Source organism: Nicotiana tomentosiformis, chromosome 6 (genome assembly GCF_000390325.3).
Source record: "Nicotiana tomentosiformis chromosome 6, ASM39032v3, whole genome shotgun sequence".
Lineage (NCBI taxonomy): Eukaryota > Viridiplantae > Streptophyta > Magnoliopsida > Solanales > Solanaceae > Nicotiana > Nicotiana tomentosiformis.
In genome coordinates, this window is record NC_090817.1 from 9868900 (window position 1) to 9889274 (window position 20375).

Below are 20375 nucleotides of genomic sequence, written 5' to 3' on the forward strand. Positions count from 1 at the left end.
TGATTTTGGATGGTTAATGAGAAGTTTGGAAGTTGGAAATTTCATAAGATTAAAGTTTCAAGTGAGTTCGCATAAGACCTAAATTCCATTGAGCATAACTCTCATTATACAAAGTGTTATATGGTTTATTACCTATCAAATGAAAGATCTTTGAGTCTAGTTTCTAGCGCTTCAAACCGTTCATCATTTGGACATTCCTACAAGAAGTGATGACCAAATTACCAAAGGCTAGCGGAGGAGCCTGCGGATGCGAAACATCCGAGGTCGCGTCCGAAAGAGAGGCTGGCAGTGAAGTGCTGCCATAGCGTCCAGGTCTGCATCCGACCTTCAAAGAGGAGTGAAGCAGGGATGTGAAGCATCTAGGTCTATATCCGAAACCCAAAAATCTGGGACTATAAATACAAGGTCGGGTAAAGAGGGTATTTTGTGTATTTGGGGGTTAGAGTTCTTGAAGTGAAGGGGCGATTTTGAGCACAAGTCAAGTCCAATCAACCAAGGTAAGCTATTAATGATATTTTGGGTTGATTATTACTCAACATACATGATTTCTAACATCATTCTTACATCCAAATACAAGATTTCATCATCAAATCCTCAAGAACACAAAAATCACCAAAGTTGTGATTTTTCAAGATTGATCTACTAGAGGTAATTCCAATGCTTCAAACTCGTTTATTATGAGTAGTTAGAAGTATTTGAAGCATTTGTTACAAGTTTTAATGGTTGAAAGATTGGATTATAAAACTCTAGTTCATGGCATGAATAGTATTTTTGAGAAAATAAGAGAGAAGGTGAATGGTAATCTTGGTGATAAAATTTATGAATACAATGAAACTATGGAATGGGTTACTAACGTTGGTCCCAATGGATGTTGATATTGTAGATCGAAGTTGCTTAGTATAGTAGATCATTGTATTATCCTTAAGGGGTGAATTTCAGTTTCGGATCGTTGGCATTGAATTGAGGAGACAAGAAAGCATTCAGAGGTGGTACGCACGGAGTGGAAATTTCCTGAGTATTGATTAGCTTGCTCGACATTGGGTTCATCTTGTTGAGGTAAGTAACCATTGTAAATCTAGTCCTGAGGGTATGAAACCCCAGATTTTGTATCATTCTATTATTTTGAAGTGACGCACGTGCTAGGTGACGGGCGTGTGGGCGTGCACTGTTGGGGATTTGTGACTTAGTCCGTCCCGTGACAACTGTAAAGTTGCATACTTTGTTGAAACCATTTGATACTTATATGTTTTAGAAAGAATTTCTGTAAATTGGGTTGAATGCTATGTTTGGGCCTTGCGCCAATGTTGTATGGACCCTTAGGGGCTATTTATTTTACCATCCTCTCATTGTTTTCGATTGAAAATCTATACTCAGTCATGTTATACTTGTTTACCGCATAACTCAGTTTTATGACTCTATTTTGATCCATATACATATTTTGGGCCGAATGCCATGTTTTACTGAAATGCCCGAGTTGCTTGAGATATTTATGACTTAGTGAGGCCGAGGGCCTGATTTGTGAGGATGAGTGTGGATCGGGGCTGCCCGCCTGCAGTATACTTGTGACTGAGTGAGGCCGAGGGCCTGATTTGTGAGGATGAGTGTGGATCGGGGCTGCCCGCCTGCAGCACACTTGTGACTGAGTGAGGCCGAGGGCCTGATTTGTGAGGATGAGTGTGGATCGGGGTTTCCAGCCTGCAACATACTTTATTATTATCGCACATGAGTTGTCCGTATAGATTATAGCACTTGGGATGAAGGATCCCCTCCGGAGTCTGTACACACCCCCAGTGAGCGCAGGTACCTACTGAGTGCGAGTGGCGAGTGCCAAGTGACTGTGAGGCAAGAGTGATTGTGAGGTATGACCGAGTGGCAAGAGTGATTGTGAGGTATGCTCGAGTGGCAAGAGTGATTGTGAGGTATGCCCAAGTGGCAAGAGTGATTGTGAGGTATGCCCGAGTGGCACGAGTGACTGTGAGGTCTGCCCGAGCGACTGTTTATGATTTAATCATTTTTACTCACATTTGCTGAGCCTTTGTTTGAAAAACTATTGGAAAAAATATCTTTAAATGATTTTTACTGGAACTGGGTTTAAACGAGACGATTCGATTCAAACACTAATTTTAAAGCATGTTGTACTTTACTGAGATTTCATGATATGAACGTTATATGCTTTATTGCTCATCACTACTGCTCAGTCTTTATTTATTGTTGTTACTTACTGAGTTGGCGTACTCACGTTACTCCCTGCACCTTGTGAGCAGATTCAGGTGTAGCTGGACACGGTAGCGGTTATTGAGTGTTCTGGTTGCTGTTTGTTTTCTCGGAGATAGTAAGGTAGTTGTTTGGCGATCGCAGCCCCTGCTCTTCTCCCTCTTATCTTTCTCTAGTTGTATTTAGCTATTTTCCAGGCTAAGTTAGCCTTGATATTGTTAGACAGATTATAGTAGATGCTCATGACTAGTGACACCCCGATGTCGAGCTTTTTTTCCGCACTTCTGTTTTTCTTTGATTCGAACTCTTTAAATGGAGGTTTTTACCTTGAAATTATCTTTGAAATGAATATATCGATTTGTTTTGGAAATGAGTCGGCTTGCCTAGTTCCATGATAGGCGCCATCACGACATGGTTAGTTTTGGGTCGTGATAGAACATTGCCTGCCGATACAAATATTAACCCAAAGGAACAGAACCCAAATCAGCTAATGGAAGTGAGTCTCAGGAATGGAAAAGATTTAGACAAAGAGCAAGCAGTTGCTCAATCTAGACGAGAGACTACGCCAACTACTCCAGTTACATTAGAGGCAGATGGTCCAGCAGAGCTCACCGGGGAGGTAGTTGAACAGGCACAGGTTGATATGGGTAAGGCGAAGGAAGGTGAACAAGTCTCAGAACAGGTGGCACCTCTTATGCCAGAAGCTTCCAACAAAGAAAAGACATCAAGTAGTGGACAGAGGTTGACTCCTGCACCATTCCCTCAAAGATTGGCAAAACAAAAGAAAGATGATCAAGACAGGAAATTCATGGATATGATTCAAAGATTCAATTGAATATTCCACTGATGGATGCTTTGAAGGAAATGCCAGGGTATGCAAAAATGATGAAGGACCTGATGTCGTGAAAATTTGACTTCCAGGACCTGTCCACTGTAACTTTGATAGAGACCTGCAGCGCGGTAGTGACAAGACCTATGGCCCAAAAGGTGTCTGATCCAGGTAGCTTCATTATCCCATGCATTATTAGGAGTTATGTTTTTGCTAAAGCATTGTGTGACTTGGAAGCCAGCATAAACTTGATGCCCTTGGCAATCTATACAAAACTAGGCATTGGCAGATCTAGACTGACCTCAATGTTGCTGCAACTGGCTGATCGCACAGTCAAAAAACCGACAAGAATTCTTGATGATGTGCTTGTGCAAGTGGGGAAATTTGTATTTCCTGCAGACTTTGTTATTCTTGACTGTCAGGTGGATGAAGAGATACCCATCATTATGGGAAGGCCATTCTTATCCACTGGGAAAGCATTAATTCATTGTGAGACTGGAGAGTTGAAAATGAGGTTGAACAATGAAGAAATAATATTTGACGTTCAACAATCCATGAGGAGGCCCAGTGAATTTGCAAACTGCTCACTAGTGGTGGCCGTGGATGTGATACTGCAAGAAGAGGATGAGACCCTTAATGTCAAGGATCTACTAGAAACATGCTTGATGAATTTGGAAGAAATAGACGGTGAAGGGTTGGCAGAGTGGGTCATGGTTCTCGAAGGTCAAGGATTCTGGAAAAGGGAACATCAGTTCGAGCCCCTACGCTTAGAAGAGAGAGCAACACCACCTGCAAAACCATCAATAAAGGAGCCACCACGGCTGTACTTGAAACCGCTTCCAGCCCACCTCAGATATGCTTTCTTGGGGCCCAATTCTACTTTGCCTGTTATTATATCATCTGGTTTGCTAGCTGTACAGGTAGAACAACTATTGCAGGTATTACAAGAATATAATACTGCCATTGGTTGGACCATGGCAGACATAAAGGGTATCAGCCCAGCCTTTTGCATGCACAAGATTCTTCTGGAAGAGGGGCATAAACCTTCCAGGGAACATCAACGACGGCTAAATCCGAATATGAAGGAAGTAGTAAAGAAGGAAGTGGTCAAGTGGCTAGATGCGGGTATCATCTTTCCCATCTCTGATAGTAACTGGGTCAGTCTTGTCCAATGTGTGCCAAAAAAGGGAGGAATGACGGTCGTACAAAATGAGAATAACGAGTTGATCTCGACTCGTACAATCACGGGGTGGCGAATTTGTATGGACTATCGAAAACTGAACACAACCACTCGAAAGGACCATTTTCCCTTGCCTTTCAGTGACCAAATGTTAGACAAGTTAGCCGGGCGGTCCCACTTCTGTTTCTTGGATGGATACTCAGAGTATAGCCAGATCTCAATAGCCCCGGAAGACAGAGAGAAAACATCATTCACTTGTCCATATGGCATATTTGCCTTTTGGAGAATGTCCTTTGGACTTTGCAATGCACCGGCTACATTCCAGCGGTGCATGTTAGCCATTTTTACTGAGACGGTGGAGGATATTATGGAGGTATTTATGGATGATTTCTCTGTGGTGGGGGATTCATTCGAAGATTGTCTCCACAACTTAAGAAGAGTGCTCAAAAGATGTGTGGAGACAAATCTGGTGCTAAATTGGGAAAAACGCCATTTTATGGTACAAGAAGGAATAATGTTAGGGCATCGAGTGTCCAGCAAGGACATTGAAGTCGACCATGCCAAGGTTGATGTGATTGAGAAGCTTCCACCATCCACTTCGGTAAAGGTAGTGAGAAGTTTCCTTGGGCACGCCGGATTCTATAGGTGATTCATTAAAGATTTTTCCAAAATTGCTAACCCCTTATGTAAGCTGCTTGAAAAGGATCAACCCTTTGTGTTTTCTAATGATTGCATGTAGGTTTTTGAGGAACTGAAGAAGAGATTGGTGACTGCACCCATCATAGTTGCACCCAACTGGGAGCAACCGTTCGAGCTCATGTGCGACGCCAATGATTATGCTATAGGAGTAGTCTTGGGGCAACGCAAAGACAAGATGGTGCACCCGATTTACTATGCAAGCAGGACGCTCAGTGGTGCACATCTCAATTACACTATAACAGAAAAGAAAATGCTGGTTGTAGTGTTTGCCTTCGACAAATTCAGGTCGTACTTAATTGGTTCAAAAGTTATTGTTTATACTAACCATACAATAATTAGGTACTTGATAGCAAAGAAGGAGTCAAAGTCACGCTTGATTCGCTGGGTTCTTTTGCTACAAGAATTCGATGTGGAAATCCGTGACAGAAAAGGAACAGACAATCAAATGGCAGACCACCTCTCAAGATTGGAAGGAGCTGAAAAGAGAATGGAGGTTGAAGACATAACAGAGACATTCCCGAATGAACAATTACTTGTTGTGACAATAGAGGAGACGCCATAGTATGCGGATATTACTAACTATTTAGCAAGCGGTATTGTACCTTATGAACTCTCCTCAATTCAAAAGAAAAAGTTCTTCCGCGATTGTCGAGCCTATTATTGGGATGAACCTCTATTGTTTAAAATATGTGTAGATAACATGATCTGGAGGTGTATCCCCGAGAAAGATCAACCTTTTATTTTGCAGGCATGCCATGCTTCACCATATGGTGGACACTTTGGAGGAATCCGGACAACAACAAAAGTGTTGGAATCGGGGTTGAATTGGCCAACTCTGTTCAGAGATGCCCATGCTTGGGTAAAAAGTTGTGATGAGTGCCAAAGGACATGCAACATATCTCGACGTCACGAGATACCGATGACCACAATTCAAGAGGTAGAGGTTTTTGACATGTAAGGGATTGACTTTATGGGGCCTTTTGTCAGCTCGTATGGTAACGAATACATATTGGTAGCAGTTGACTATGTCTCCAAATGGGTCAAAGCGGTGGCTCTCCCAACCAATGATGAAAAAGTGGTGACAGGCTTCCTAAATAAAAACATCTTCACACGTTTTGGCACCCCGAGAGTTATAATCAGTGACGGCGGAACCCATTTTTGCAATAGAGCATTCACACTTCTGTTGGAAAAGTATGGAGTTCACCATAAGGTAGCCACACCTTACCACCCACAGACGAGCGGGCAAGTTGAAGTGTCCAACAGGGAAATCAAAAGTGTCCTGACCAAGACAGTGAATGCGACAAGGACTGATTGGGCAAAGAAGTTGGATGATGCATTATGGGCGTACCGCACAACATTCAAAACTCCAATTGGTATGTCACCATACAAGTTGGTGTTTGGAAAAGCATGCCATCTTCCGGTAGAGCTCGAACATAAAGCCCTTTGGGCACTGCGGTAGTTGAATTTGGATATGGAGACCGCTTGCACCAGCAGATTCACTAAGTTACATGAACTCGAGGAATTAAGGTTCCATGCATTTGAGAATGCAAGATTGTGCAAAAAAAGGATGAAAATGATGCATGATAAGCACATTCTAGATCGGAACTTCAAACCCGGAGATTAGTATTGTTATACAACTCGAGATTGAGGTTGTTTCTGGGTAAGTTGAAGTCCCGATGGTCAGGATACTTCAGAGTGGTGCAAGTTCTCTCAAATGGAGCTGTAGAAATTTAATCCGAAGATGGGACAAATAAGTTCACAATGAATGGGCAAAGGTTAAAACATTACCTTGGAATGGTTAAAGAAAAAGGGGATAGAGTGGTGATATCTTTGGAAGATCCCCAATACGCGAGCGAAGAGTAATAATGAAATCCTGTGTCATGTCGCGACGATAAATCAGACGCTTCCTGGGAGGCAACCCATGGTTTGTTGTAAATCGTCGTATCGCGACGTTAACTCAGGCATTGTTTGGGAGGCACCCCATTATTTTTCTTTACTCTTATTTTTGTAATTGATTTTGAACGGTATTGACTGGTCTACTAATGTGCAGGGACAAAATTATGCGCATCGGAAGGATTCTGGGGACGAAATTAACCTGAGAATAGGTAAAAATACGGCAAAGACAAAAATTGGCTGGAGACGGAGATCCGCGGCCGCGAATTGGACCGCGGATTTTGGCCTATGTTCTGTCCCCCGTTCGCGATCGCGAATTAGACCACGAATTGGGGCGTGGATTTTTGGTCCCCACCTGCCAACATCCGTGACCGCGGATCTGGGCGCGGATATGGGCACGGATATGGGGCGTGTCCAGGTAGGTTTCTTTTTTATTTTTAGTCAAATATTTTTATATCCCCCCTTATTTTCCCTAAATTAAATGCCCACCACCCCTACTTCCTTTCCCAATTCCCCCACTTCTCTTCTTTCCTTCCTACCTTCAAGTCCCCAACCCCTTCTCCTTCCCCCCACCACTAAAATGCCCCCCTCCCTTCCCCCATATTTTCCTTTCAACACAAAACTCTTCTCCTTCCTTCTCTTCTCCACTCAGTATATGATTTTATTCCTCTTTCTTTGTATTTCTTGCTATTGTATGTATATGGTAGTAAATTTATAGGTGCTTTTGTCTGGGATTTGGATTGTGGTTTATATGTGGTATAAGGAGGCTATTTGAATTGGTTGATTTGGGGGAAGCCATTGTTGAGTTTGTGAGGAATGGTAGTCTAATTGGGTCTTTGGGTGACTTAGGTGGACATATGCACACTACCTATTTGTTGATTTGCTTTAATGAGTGTTGAATATAAATTGTGACCAATTGTGCGAGTGAAGTCTGAGTAACCTCCATTGGGTCACATAATCCGCTCTCCACTGATAGTAGTATTTATTGTGTAGGTAACATGCAACCTTAAAGGAAGAGACGCGCTACCGGAGCCTCATCAAGTGGTCATGGAGGTTCATCCCAGTCACGGGCACCGGCCAATACAGCTCAGTTTGATCGTACCAGGTTTGTCTCTAGAGTTGCCTAATACCGTTTTAGTTTGAAGGCTACTAAAAAACCTGTACCAGAAAGGGGTATTGACACGGCGTCCCTCCAAGATGAGTGCCCTAATATGTATCGGGAGTTGATCAGGCGCAGGTTGGAGAACTTTTTTGAAGAACCGGAGGAAGGTAACTTGATGCTTGTCCGGGAATTTTATGTAAATTGCCCCGAACATGAGGATAGAATTTTTATTGTGCGGAACACGAGGGTGAATGCCTCCTTAGAAGCTATCCGGAGAGTATATCGCTTGCCGATTTTTGATGGGGAGGAGGATTTCTATGATACCTATAAAAGAGAACCCATCACATGGCACAGGTCTTTCCGAACTATATGTGTACCTAACAAAGATGTCATGTGGTTGGTTGCACATCATCAACAGTCACTTGCAGTCATCCCACAACACCACTGAGGTTAATGGACCTAGAGCTGCTTTGATCTGGTGCTTCGTGAATGGCCACGATTTTGATGTGGCTAAGGTTATACAGTCTGAAATGTTCGTCTGTTCGATATTGAAGAGGTATGGATTCTTTTTTCCCTCTCTGGTTACAAGATTGTGTCGGGCAACAAGGGTGCCTGAGAATCCAAATGTGGATGGCAAGGTCAGGAGAGAAACTAAGTTCCGAGCAGACAAAGTGACCATCGGGAGAGATCCTGTAGCACCTAGGGCAATTTATAGTGACGATTCTGATATGCCGGAGGAGGGCGATGAAGGGCAGGAGAAAATTGGGCCTTCCTCACCCCCACAGGAACAAGTTGCCGCAACTGAGGGGCCATCTCAGGGCAGACGGAGCACACGAATGACAGCTCTAGAATAAGACATGGCAGGACTGCGCACTTCCGTCACGGAGTTGGGGGCTATTGTTGATGCTTTGGCCACCCAAAATGCGAAGTCAGAAAAGAAAATCATGGGTTGGTTGCGTGCGCTGGGGAGAGCATGTCATCTCTACCCTGACACTTTTTCCTATCAAGACTGATCCACCAGGGAAGTTCCTTTACCTCGCATTACTTTACTTTGTATGACATGGAGGCATGCCATCTTTTTAAGTGTGGTGTGGGGGATACTTTGTTGTATGTTGTATGTAGATAGTTTTGTAGTTTATTTGTATAAATCAATTTCGACTTGGCCCGACGATGGATATCATTCGACGGGTTTATTGAGGGACTAAAGTCGAAAGAAAAAAAACCAAAAAGATTTTCTTTTGTAGTAGCGTATCAATTCCTCCTTGGTTTTTCTTTAAATCACGGTTCTTTTCCAAGGATTTTGTTTGAACTGGTTGTAGTTAACTTTTTATTTTTAGTTAGGAACTTATGGGCTATGGGCAGAATTAGAATAGGATCCCTTAATTTCGTAATGCCTTAAATATAAAGGTTACTTTAGTGTGACGCTTAGGCTCATTTGTTGACTCTTGTAAGAAGGCCTTAAAATGTATGTTCTTAATTTGGCTTAAGTACCCTGATATGAGTGTTTGATGATCTAATCTGGAATGAGTCATGTGCCATGTGTGTGTGAGCCTTGTTATATTCTGTGCACGACATTTAACGCTTAGAACTTGCCTCGTGTATCTGCAAAGCGAAATGGTAGTCTTGTTTAGTCTGGGAAGTGATCTAGGAATTTCTTTGTTGAACCATATATATACATACTCCACCCACCTATTTTCTATGTACCATAGTTAACCTCGTTGAACCTGTAATCCTGTTTTCTTGGCAACCACATTACAAGCCATATCCCTTGTTTGAATTGACCATCTTTTTGAACCCTTTACCTCTTGTAAGCACTTGAAATACTATGAATTTACAAAGGATAAAACATGGGGTAGTTGGTGGATATTTTGAGTGGAACTAGGAAAATAAGGAGAAAGGTATATCTTGTTGGAAAAGCCACTTGTGAAAAAAAATGAAAAAAAAGAACATTGTTAATAGTGTATCATGTTGATTGGTAATAATTCTTTGGTGGCTTTTAAGGTGATTGTGCTCAAAGAATAAGTGTGGGGTGGTATATGTGGTGTTAAATATGAAAATATTGGTTTAACTTAGGTGTGGACTTGATTGAAAAATAAATGTATTAAAGTGCTTAGGGAGGTGTAGTCACTGATATATCCTACCCAACCTGTAGCCTACATTACATCCAAATAAAGTCCTACTTGATCCTAGACTGAGTGAGCTCAATTAGTAGAGTAGTATACTACGGGCAAGCCTATGGTGCATTTTCTGTGGCACAAGAATGTCATTTCTGAGGGTGAGTGAATTTTGTTCCTTTTAAAGTTCCTTAGTGTGTGTGAATTTTACTGATTGTGAAATAAGTCTATTTTGTTGTGAGCAGGTACTTGATTCATGAAGGAGAGGTAAGTTTAGACCTCTGAAGTATGTAAGCCGGTTAGGAACATTACGTGGCTAGAGAGAGTCAACTCTTGAGGTGTAGATGTTGCACTAATGTCCTCAATTTATGTTAAATATTCTTGGTGTGACAAGTAGGAAAGTCGCTCAGTGAAGTTAGGCCTCTTAGAGTGTGGTTTGATTGCTCGGGGATGAGCAATGGTTTAAGTGTGGGGTATTTATAGTAAGCTATATTTATGCAATTTAGACACTATTTACACTCTAATTTAGCCGCACTTTATTGATATTTGAATGCTAAAAGATAACAAAATGCTCTAATTAAGAATTTGATACTTTGCAGGAGCTACTCCGAGCTAGGAGGGAGCTAACGAGTGTTTTGGAGTCAACATGGAGTGTGAAAGGCCAATCGAAGGTTAGCCCGGTCAAAAAGGAGCGAGAAAAGCAAGTGAGACGACGCCTCTAGGTGCACGGCCGCGAATTGGCCCGCGAACTCAAGGCAGTGAGGAAGTGGAAATACGCAACCGGATCCGCGATCGAATCCGCGGCCGCGGATGGGCGGACGAAAGCCAAACACGCAGGTTTAATTATGTAATTTACTAGGTGACTAACCTAAACCTATATGAAGCCTAAACTCGCCCACAAGTCGGAGATAGCTGTTTTTAGAAGATTTTAGAGGAAAGAACAAGGGAGAGAAGACGGATAATTTCCTAAGAGTTTTCATCTTTTTCTTCTTCATACTTCTATTTGTTGATTATGAATTATTTTAGTGATTTGTTTTCCATTAGTATGAGTAGTTAAATCTATTATCTAGGGTTGATGGAACCAATTGTTGGATGAAGTCTTGACTCTATTTTGTTATAATTGTGTCGTGTTTGTTCAACTACATATTGTATTGTGGTTAATTGAAAGGGCCCTTGATTAATTGTGTCTAGTTACCTTGTGTTGCTTGAGAAAGAACACCTGGTTAGATTGTTGTTGAACTCCACTACTTTTGGGTAAGTTAGAGATTAATTACTTGAATTTAAAAGTGGGGTTAGAAATAACGAAGCTTTGGTGGGATAATTTTGAGTTGCATAAATTGTTAACTAGAATAGTTCGAGAGAATGCTTCTAGTAAATTATCGTAATTGATCGAGAGATAATTACGGTAATCCGGAACTCATAATCCTCATAGAGTATTACGGCAAGATTATAGCTAAAGAGTTAAGAATTAATCCGGCAATTGGATAAATCAATAGCCCTAGATCCTTTTACCCTTGAATTCAATTTTAGTTTTGATTATTGCTAATTTTATTATCATTTTTCCTTAGCTAAATAAATTCCACTGATTATTCATCAAACTCTTGCATTCGGAAGTTGTCTGAGCTTATCATTAGCATTATTTAAAGTTGTAGTAAATAAGTTAGTTCCCTGTGGGATTCGACTCCGGACTTGAACCGAATTATATTTGCAGCGACTGCTTAGTCCTTTTTACAAGGCATAGTTGGGCGTGATCAGTGAACTCGGTAACTTTTGCTCAGTTATATGTATTAAAAATTCACTAAATATCTAATAATATAATTATTTAAATATGATTTCAACTATTACGTGAACTCAATGTGTATATCTATCTGGTGCTGTTAGTAACTTATGTATTAGAAGTTTGAGTAGATATATAAATGGCGGCAGATGCAAAATTTTCACCTGGGGCTCAGTTCAACATCTACTATATATGCGTAAATAAATTTTTTTGATCTTGTATGCACAATGTGATTTTTCGACAAGTGGATTCGGATGAACACCTTTTTCTCCCCTCTAGCTCCAGTGGCATAGCCACATAGAGGGAAGGATGGTCAGTTGAACACCCTTCATTCGAAAATTATATTGTGTAAATAGAAAGTTGTATTATGTATATAGGTCAAAAGTTACTTCTTGTACATATATATATTAAACATTGAACACCCTTAGCAAAATTTCTAGTTTCGCCATTGTCTAGCTCCGCCCCTAATATAGAGCTTCAACTACTTGTTTATAAGACTTTGTTAGTATGCTCTTCTTTTTTCTGATTATGTTAGGAGTTTTTCTATTTAACCCATACTATATGTTATTAGTAAATCTCGAACACCCTATCTATTGTAAGGGGTCCTTTCTTGGTCATTAACGCTGTGTTTTTATTACAACCAGATGCAGACCTATGTATAGTGTTGAGGGGTCACCAGACCCCGTACACTTCTGCAGAAATCGTGTATACCTTCATGGCAACCCTCATTGCTCTGCTCCATATTGCTCTACTCAGGATTTTTTGCAAGAACTTTTTGCTAGCTTTGAAAGATGGGCCGAAGGAAAGATGAAGACCAAACAAAGTCGCGGTAAAAACAAAGAAAAAGATGCCAAAAAAGATTCACTTTAGCTTCTAACTCGCTTAGCTTAGTGTAGGTTGCTTGCAAGACTTTCGATGACCGGCTATTGAAAGAAAAAACTTGCATCTACTTCCTCTATTATATAATCGGTCCCATCTCTCTCCAAACCTAATGTGGTAGTTTCCCATCATAGATCTTTCTATCTATTGATTAAATCATTACCAAGGAGCTAATTCGTTCAGAACTCAGTTGACTGCTTCTAGAGAGAAGGCGGTCTATTATCATAACTAAGCTTGTATGTGAATTTGGATCTAGTGTGTAGATGTTGTAAGGCTTTATCTCTCGTACCACATTAATGTTCACTATGCGTGATTTTCATACGTGTCGTATATTCTATACACACACACGCACACATTGTTTCTAAAAGAAGATATTATTTGTATATACATTTGTGAATTTTTAAAACGAAACATTGTCAGATGATGCCCCTTGTAGAACAATCCGTCCGCCACTGTATTTCCTGCCCTTCTTATTCTTCCCTCTGCTTCTCAACCGTGTTTGTAGGAGAGAAATGAAAGGTTGTTCTACAAGCTTCTTATTGATAATGTAGAGGAGTTGCTTCCAATTGTCTACACTCTAACTGTTGGTGAGGCTTGACAAAAATACGGAAGCATATTTAAGCGTCCGCAGGGTTTATACATCAGTTTGAAAGAAAAGTATGGTACTTCTATAAGTCAAGTTAAAGCTTATTAACTGCTTTAGTGTGAAAGTAATTTAAACTAAAGCTTTAAGTATTTATTTGCAGAGGAAAGGATCCTTGAGGTATTGAAAAACTGACCTGAAAGGAAAATACAAGTCATTGTGGTTACTGATGGTGAAAGAATTCTGGGATTCGGAGACCTTGCCTGCCAGGTGCTCCCTTGACATACATACTAATTAATGTGTGTGTGTGTGTGTGTGGTATCTGTGTATTGAAGGGGGGGTTCAATTGAATCCCCTTTTTCGGAAAGTTATATTGTGCAAATAGGGTAAAAATAAAGTTTTTATATCTAAATAGTTGAATTCCCCTCGACATTAGAGAAGTTTATAGTAGTGTAAAAATTGCTCAAAATTTGTGTTACGTTGCAGGTTCAAATCGATCTCAAGTGTGACATTCTTGCCTTTTTTTTAACCCCTCGTTATAATTTATAGTTTCACCGCTGACCCCCCACAAAACCCTGAATTTCTTTTCTTGTTTGACCTTGTAAATTGTAATGCGTCGAATAGAGTGGAATAACTGATACTCATATGAAATTCATTATCTGCCACAGGGAATGGGAATACCAGTAGGCAAATTAGCTTTGTGTACTGCACTTGGAGGAGTCAGGCCTTCAACGGTACCAAAACTTGATTCTACACTATTATAATTTATCACTATGAGCACCTATCATTTTGCTTGTGTGTGCAGTGCTTGCCTATAACAATTGATGTGGGAACAAATAATGAGCAATTATTGAAAGATGAGTTCTATATTGGGCTCAGACAACAAAGAGCTACTGGGAAGGTTAAATTTAGCATCAGTCATGTTGTACTTATTGTATATTAACATGTAGAACTGTGAAATTGATATTGAGGCATTTTCTTGAGATCGATATGTCTGTTTCTTTTCAATCCTTGTAGGAATACTGTGACTTTCTACATGAGTTCATGATGGCTGTCAAACAAAATTATGGTGAAAAAGTTCTTGTACAGGTTCGTTAGTGTTCATCGTCCTTTCATTTGTTCATGTACGTCAAATTCTAATACTTGTAACTGCATTTGCAGTTTGAAGATCTTGCAAATCACAATGCTTTTGAGCTTTTGGTACAAAAATTTCTTTCTCGGCCTTTATCACCAGACATTTGCATTAGGTTTACTTATCGATCCCAAACCTACAGGGGACAGCTGCTGTTGTACTTGCGGGACTTGTTGCATCCCTTAAGCTACTTGGAAGCTCCTTAGCTGATCATACGTTCTTGTTCTTCGGTGCTGGAGAAGTAAGGCTAAACCTTTCTTTTAAATACTCGAGTTCAAATGTTTGTTGGTGGACGAGCTACTGATAACATGTAAAAGAGGGTATCAACAGTAATTAGCAATGACTAACTTATGGAAAGCAGTGATAATTGCATCCTAAATTCTCTATTGATTCAGTGACTCGCTTACGACAAGATTTAAATTGGAATAACACGATCTCTTTCAGATCCTCTTCCCTTATCACCTTTAAATGTTTTCTGGGGAATAAGTAAAACATTATTGGAAAAGGAAATTAAGAGGAGATATTATGCATCTGACGTCATATTATCTTCTGCCTCTACTCGTGTCGCTTGCGGACATGCAAGGATTATTTATGTGAATGTTGTTAAATTGTGCTTTATGTTGATCTCTTTATGATTGCAGGCTGGAACTGGTATAGCAGAACTCATAGCACTTGAGATTTCGGAGAAGGTAGAAAATTTTGGTTGCCTGTGTTAATTTTGTGATGAAATGTGAGTAAAAGCTTATTCTGGTAAGTTTCATTTTATATGTTGTGTTTGTCATCTGTAGACAAAAGCTCCTCTGGAAGAAGCACGTAAAAAGATCTGGCTTGTCGACTCGAAGGTATAAATTGTGCTAGTCTGATCTATGACTGAAAACTAGTAATATCTTACTTCCTAGTGTTCATTTAATATTTCAAGTCTCAACAGAGTTCGCGATTAGTTCTTCTGTTTACATAGTCCATGTAAATGAGTGATATATGCAGGTCTAATTGTTATATAATGCTCGAAAAGAATCGCTTCAACATTGCAAGAAACCTGTCAGCGATCTCCTAGATGCTGTTAAGGTTTGATCAATGAGCTCCCTTACACGTGAAATACCACGTTGAAGCACATTTTGTATGATTTTTAACACTTTGAAAAACAATTTAGGCCATTAAGCCGACTGCTTTAATTGGAACAACTGGAGTTGGAAGAACATTTACTAAGGAAGTGATTGAGGCCATGACCTCTATAAACAAGGTGCTGCATTTCCCCAACTACGTTTCTGCCATCCCCAAAAGGACTTTTCTTGCGCTAAAGACTAATATAATCTGCAGAGACCTCTAGTTATGGCTCTCTCGAACCCAACTGAACAATCCGAATGTACTGCTGAAGAAGCTTATACTTGGAGTGAAGTAAGTAATATCCATGAGAAGCAGTGTATTTGTACATTAAAGTTGTGCCTGATTTGTGTAGTCTCACTCTCGAAGCTGATTGAATTATCATTGTTTTATGATTGAAGTCCATATCCTCCTGTAGATCGTACAATAACAAACTCTACATTTCGGGCCAGGTTACTTTTTGATTAATGCATGACCATCTCCTCCAAAAATTTAAGTTGTGTTAGGGACGTACTTTTATTTACTTAATTATGTCATTAACACGCCCCTCATGTGCGGACTTATCACGTGTAAAGTCTATACCACGCATTTTCTGATCTTCTTCTCAAGTGATTCTTTTCTAGTTGCTTAAGCTATGGTGGCCAAAATTACCTGGTTTCTATGTTGGTCGAAGGTAGTATGTACTCATTGGAATAGTCGAAGTGCCCAAGCTGATATAATCCAATAGTATTTTAAAAAATGAGAAGAAATTGTCTAAAAGTATCAAGGCATGGCCTAGTGGTTGGTGAATTTCAGGTTCAAATTTTAGCTGAGGCAAAGTGATTTTTTTTCTAGTTGCTTAAGCCATGGTTGTTAGAATTATCTGATATATGTGCTGATCGAAGGTAGTATGTACTCGATGGAATAATCGAAGTATATGCAAGTTGATTCAAACACCAACCGTAATTAAAAAGAGGAAAAGAAATCACCCAAATAATGCTTGAATAATTCCCCTTAATTCGTGTGGTCTAAGCATACACATTCAATAGAAATAGAATTGGAAACTTGACAAGAAATCTCATCTTCCATTATGGTTAAGAAAATTCTAACCACTTCGATACACCCAAAATGAGCAAATGAGGAAAATCCAAATACTAATTATCTCGAAATTGGGTCATCTTTATCTAGAGAGCTGGATTCCAATAGTCTTATACTTTTAGTCGACTGCTCTATAAGTTAGTTCAATAACCTCAAAGTTAACTAGTTACCGACAAGGACGAGGTGGCGGCGGAGACTTTGTAACGACAAAGAGGGCAAGAATTACAAATAGTGAGCCATTTGGTAATGCAATTTGCATGAAAAATATGGCCACAAGGGACTTGTTTGCCATTATCAACACCTTTTTGAAACCCTTCCATGCATACTATACAAAGGCCAACTTCACAATTTATAACCATCGGAAATTCTTGAACTTGAATCTCGTCCTCGTCGGAAGGCGTCGAAGACCGCGGCGGCTCAGCCGTGCTCTCCGGAATTCCCACCACCGTTAAAGCCAAATCGAGATCGAAATCTTTATCCATTTTGAATATATATACGTATTGATTTAGCCCTGAGAGATAATCTGTAAATATATATAGATGCAATAAACCCACCATCATACTATATTCCTTTGGGTAGGTAGGACAACCACCTAAGTGTCGTGAATTTGGTTTTCTAGTTTTATATTACAAATATGACCGCAAAGAGTGTGTACAATATTACGTAAAGAGAAAAGACAGTGTCAGTTGACCAAGAAATTTGGTTAAACAAAAAAATATAAAAAATATGTTTAGGTTAAGTTCATCTACGCACGTAAGGAAAGAAAAAGTCATTGTGTTTACATCTATAGAGTCATGCTATTGTAAATTTATTGTTCCCTCGGTTTCATTTTATAGTACGTATTTGGCTGAAACACGAACGTTAATAAAGAAAGAATTTTTTTGGATAATAGCTAATTATTCTTAGATCAACTTGCGGTGTTAAACATTACAAGAATGTCACTAAAGAGTTGTTTGTTATGTGAACAAGTTATATCGAGATTCTATTTAATGTATTGTTCCCTCTGTTTTTTCTATATTACATATTTGAATTGAGCTTGAAATTTAAGAAAGAAATACTTTGGTGCATATCAAAATTAACCTTAATTAGAATTTATGATCTTAAATACGACATGATATATGATTATATATAATATGAGGATTATAATACATGGATTAAATAAAAATGAGATTGTTCAGTGGATGATATACTTCTATGGATATATATTTGGTTGTATTAGACTAAAAATGAAAATTACCAAATGGGGGATAACATAATCTCATATTTTATCTTGAGATTATTGACCTTTATTCTTGTAACAAAATAAAATAAGAAGTTTTAAATTAAAAATCTTCAAAATATAGAAATATATCATTTTATTTTTTTATTTTTTTAAAAAAATGCTACATATGTACAGACAGTGAAACCCAGAGAGAGCAATATTTTTATTTTGTCGTCGCATTATATTTTTGACCAAGTTTTCCGTAACACTGATTCGAAATTAGGTGAACATGTCTAAAGAATTCAACAATTTGGCAAGTGACGATACTATTTCTATAAGATTTTAAGTTATATACATAGTTAGATTATGAAATTTTTATACTGTGAGGTCACAGTTACATGTAGCAGGTAATTTATTTTATTTTTGAAATTATAAATCTCATATTTTAAAAAAATTTACCTATGAATATTCTTTGAGTAATTTGATAGTCCAAAAAATTATTTAAGCTTACAATATATATAACTTAAATAATTGCCAAATTTGATAACTCATTCTTGATTATACTAAGGGTGTGTTTGGTACAAAGGAAAAAAAAAGCGAAAAATATTTTCTAATTTTTTCATGTTTTGTTGGTCTAAATGTTTTGGAATTATTTTCCTCATAAACTCATTTTCCTCCAATTGGAGAAAAATATTTTCCTTATTAAGAGAAGGGAAAATATTTTTCAAAACTTTTTCTCAACCTTCCCCACCCTATTCCCCATCCCCACCCAACCCTAACTCCCAACCCCGCCCCACCTACCCAACCCCACCTATCCACCCCACTCCATCCACCCTACCCCACCCTAAGTAAAAATATTATTAATAGTACTTTCTTTTCATGTTATAGATAGATTTTTTTTTCATTTCAACAAAAGAGTATTTTTTTCATGATATAAAAAAGTATTTTTTTTTATTTCAAAAAAAAAAATCTACTCTCTAACCAAACACTAGAAAATATTTTTCACTCACCAACCAAACAAGGGAAAATAAGTGATAAAATCACTCATTTTTCATGAAAATATTTTTCATGGAAAACATTTTCCTTCATACCAAACACACCATAAGTCTCAATTTAATCCACTCATGCCAGGGGCGGATGCATGTGGAACTAAGCGGTGTCACGCGACACCGCTTCGTTGAAATCTTTTACGAAATATATCTAATAATACTGTACAGGTATATAACATAAAAAATAACACCATTTGACATATATTATTTCTTGGCATGTTGGTTAAGTTCTTAATTTTTTTCTAAAAGGTCAGAGGTTCAAACCACAACTAGATCATATTTTTTTCAAATACTTGAGAGAGTTCTATTGTTAAAAATTATGGTGAGCTAGAGGTTCAAACCACAACTAGATCATATTTTTTCCAAATACTTGAGAGAGTTCTATTGTTAAAAATTGTGGCGAACTAGAATTGATTAAGGCTATTTCTTGTTGAGTAATATGATAATTAATATTATTTATTCTCTGTTCTTTTATAAATATCGACACCACTTATGAAAAATACTGCGTATGCCCCTGCCTCATGTTGTTGTCTCTTTGGGTTTTATTAACTTTTCAAGTATCAAACAAAGAAATTAAAATGAAAAAAACGATACCGTATATTCTTTAAAATAAGAAAAAATTGAAGTATTATTAGTGTTATATACACAAAACGTCAAGTTAGAAGCCCATATATTGTACTCTGTGAAGACCTTTTCAACTTACCACTAAATAATTAATAATTATCAATTTGACTGTCCAATTGCGAAGACTTTTTGAAGTTACCACTAAATTATTATTATCAATTTGACCATCCAATCACATGGAATGCAAGTTTAATATCTGCAAATTGATCTATTCGATTTAAATTTGATTCAAATTTCAACAACAATTATATATAAAGAAGAAGAAATTTAGTTGACTATATAATACGTGATTCTGGTATTTAGAGCTGAAGGTCATCGGTCTTCATAAAAAGGAGGAAAAACAATGTAGAAGAAACTTCATATTTGGTTTATTTTGCTTCAAGAAACTTGACAAGGTGGGTTGCTCTGATGGTAAGCACCCCCACTTCCAACCAAGAGATTTTGAGTTCGAGTCACCCCAAGAGTAAGGTGAAAAGTTCTTGGAGAAAAGAATGTCGAGGTCTGGGTTGTTGTTATTATTGCTTTAAGAAACCTAAATTAAGAAATGAATCAAATAAACATATCAATTTACCACATCAAGGTGGAAAAGATCATCCCAACTTATGAGTTATGACTCCTCTTTTAAAAAACTAAATTGGTCTCAAATAAGCCTTTTTCTTGTAGTGCATGTAAAATTCCTAAAAAAATAATATATTATCTCTTATACGGTTAAAGTTTTTTCCCTCACTCTCAAGGGGTCAAAACTGTGAATTGTGGCCCTGGCCTAACTCACCTCCTTTTTCTTTACCTTTACCTGTAGAGTTTGAATTGAAAGTCGGTCAATTTTTAGAGCGAAAGTGCATCAGTAGCCACTTTTAAGCACGCTGTTTAAATTATATCTATAATTTACAATGTATTTCAAAATTAGTATCCTGAATTTTT

The 20375-nt window shown here is 38.5% G+C and overlaps 1 protein-coding gene and 1 pseudogene across 1 annotated transcript; one reads left to right on the forward strand and one right to left on the reverse strand.

Annotated features, from left to right (window-relative positions):
- Positions 1-8774: 8774 nt before the first annotated feature.
- On the forward strand, positions 8775-15876 carry LOC104091678 (NADP-dependent malic enzyme-like; annotated as a pseudogene).
- An 862-nt stretch (positions 15877-16738) lies between these two features.
- Positions 16739-17062, reverse strand: LOC104091679 (E3 ubiquitin-protein ligase RING1-like). The gene has a single exon (XM_009597071.1). It carries the CDS (start codon positions 17060-17062, stop codon positions 16739-16741), a length of 324 nt encoding a protein of 107 aa, XP_009595366.1.
- Positions 17063-20375: the final 3313 nt, after the last annotated feature.

Coding starts and splice junctions, on each gene's coding strand:
- LOC104091679 (XM_009597071.1), bottom strand. CDS start 17,062: ATGGATAAAGATTTCGATCTCGATTTGGCTTTAACGGTGGTGGGAATT.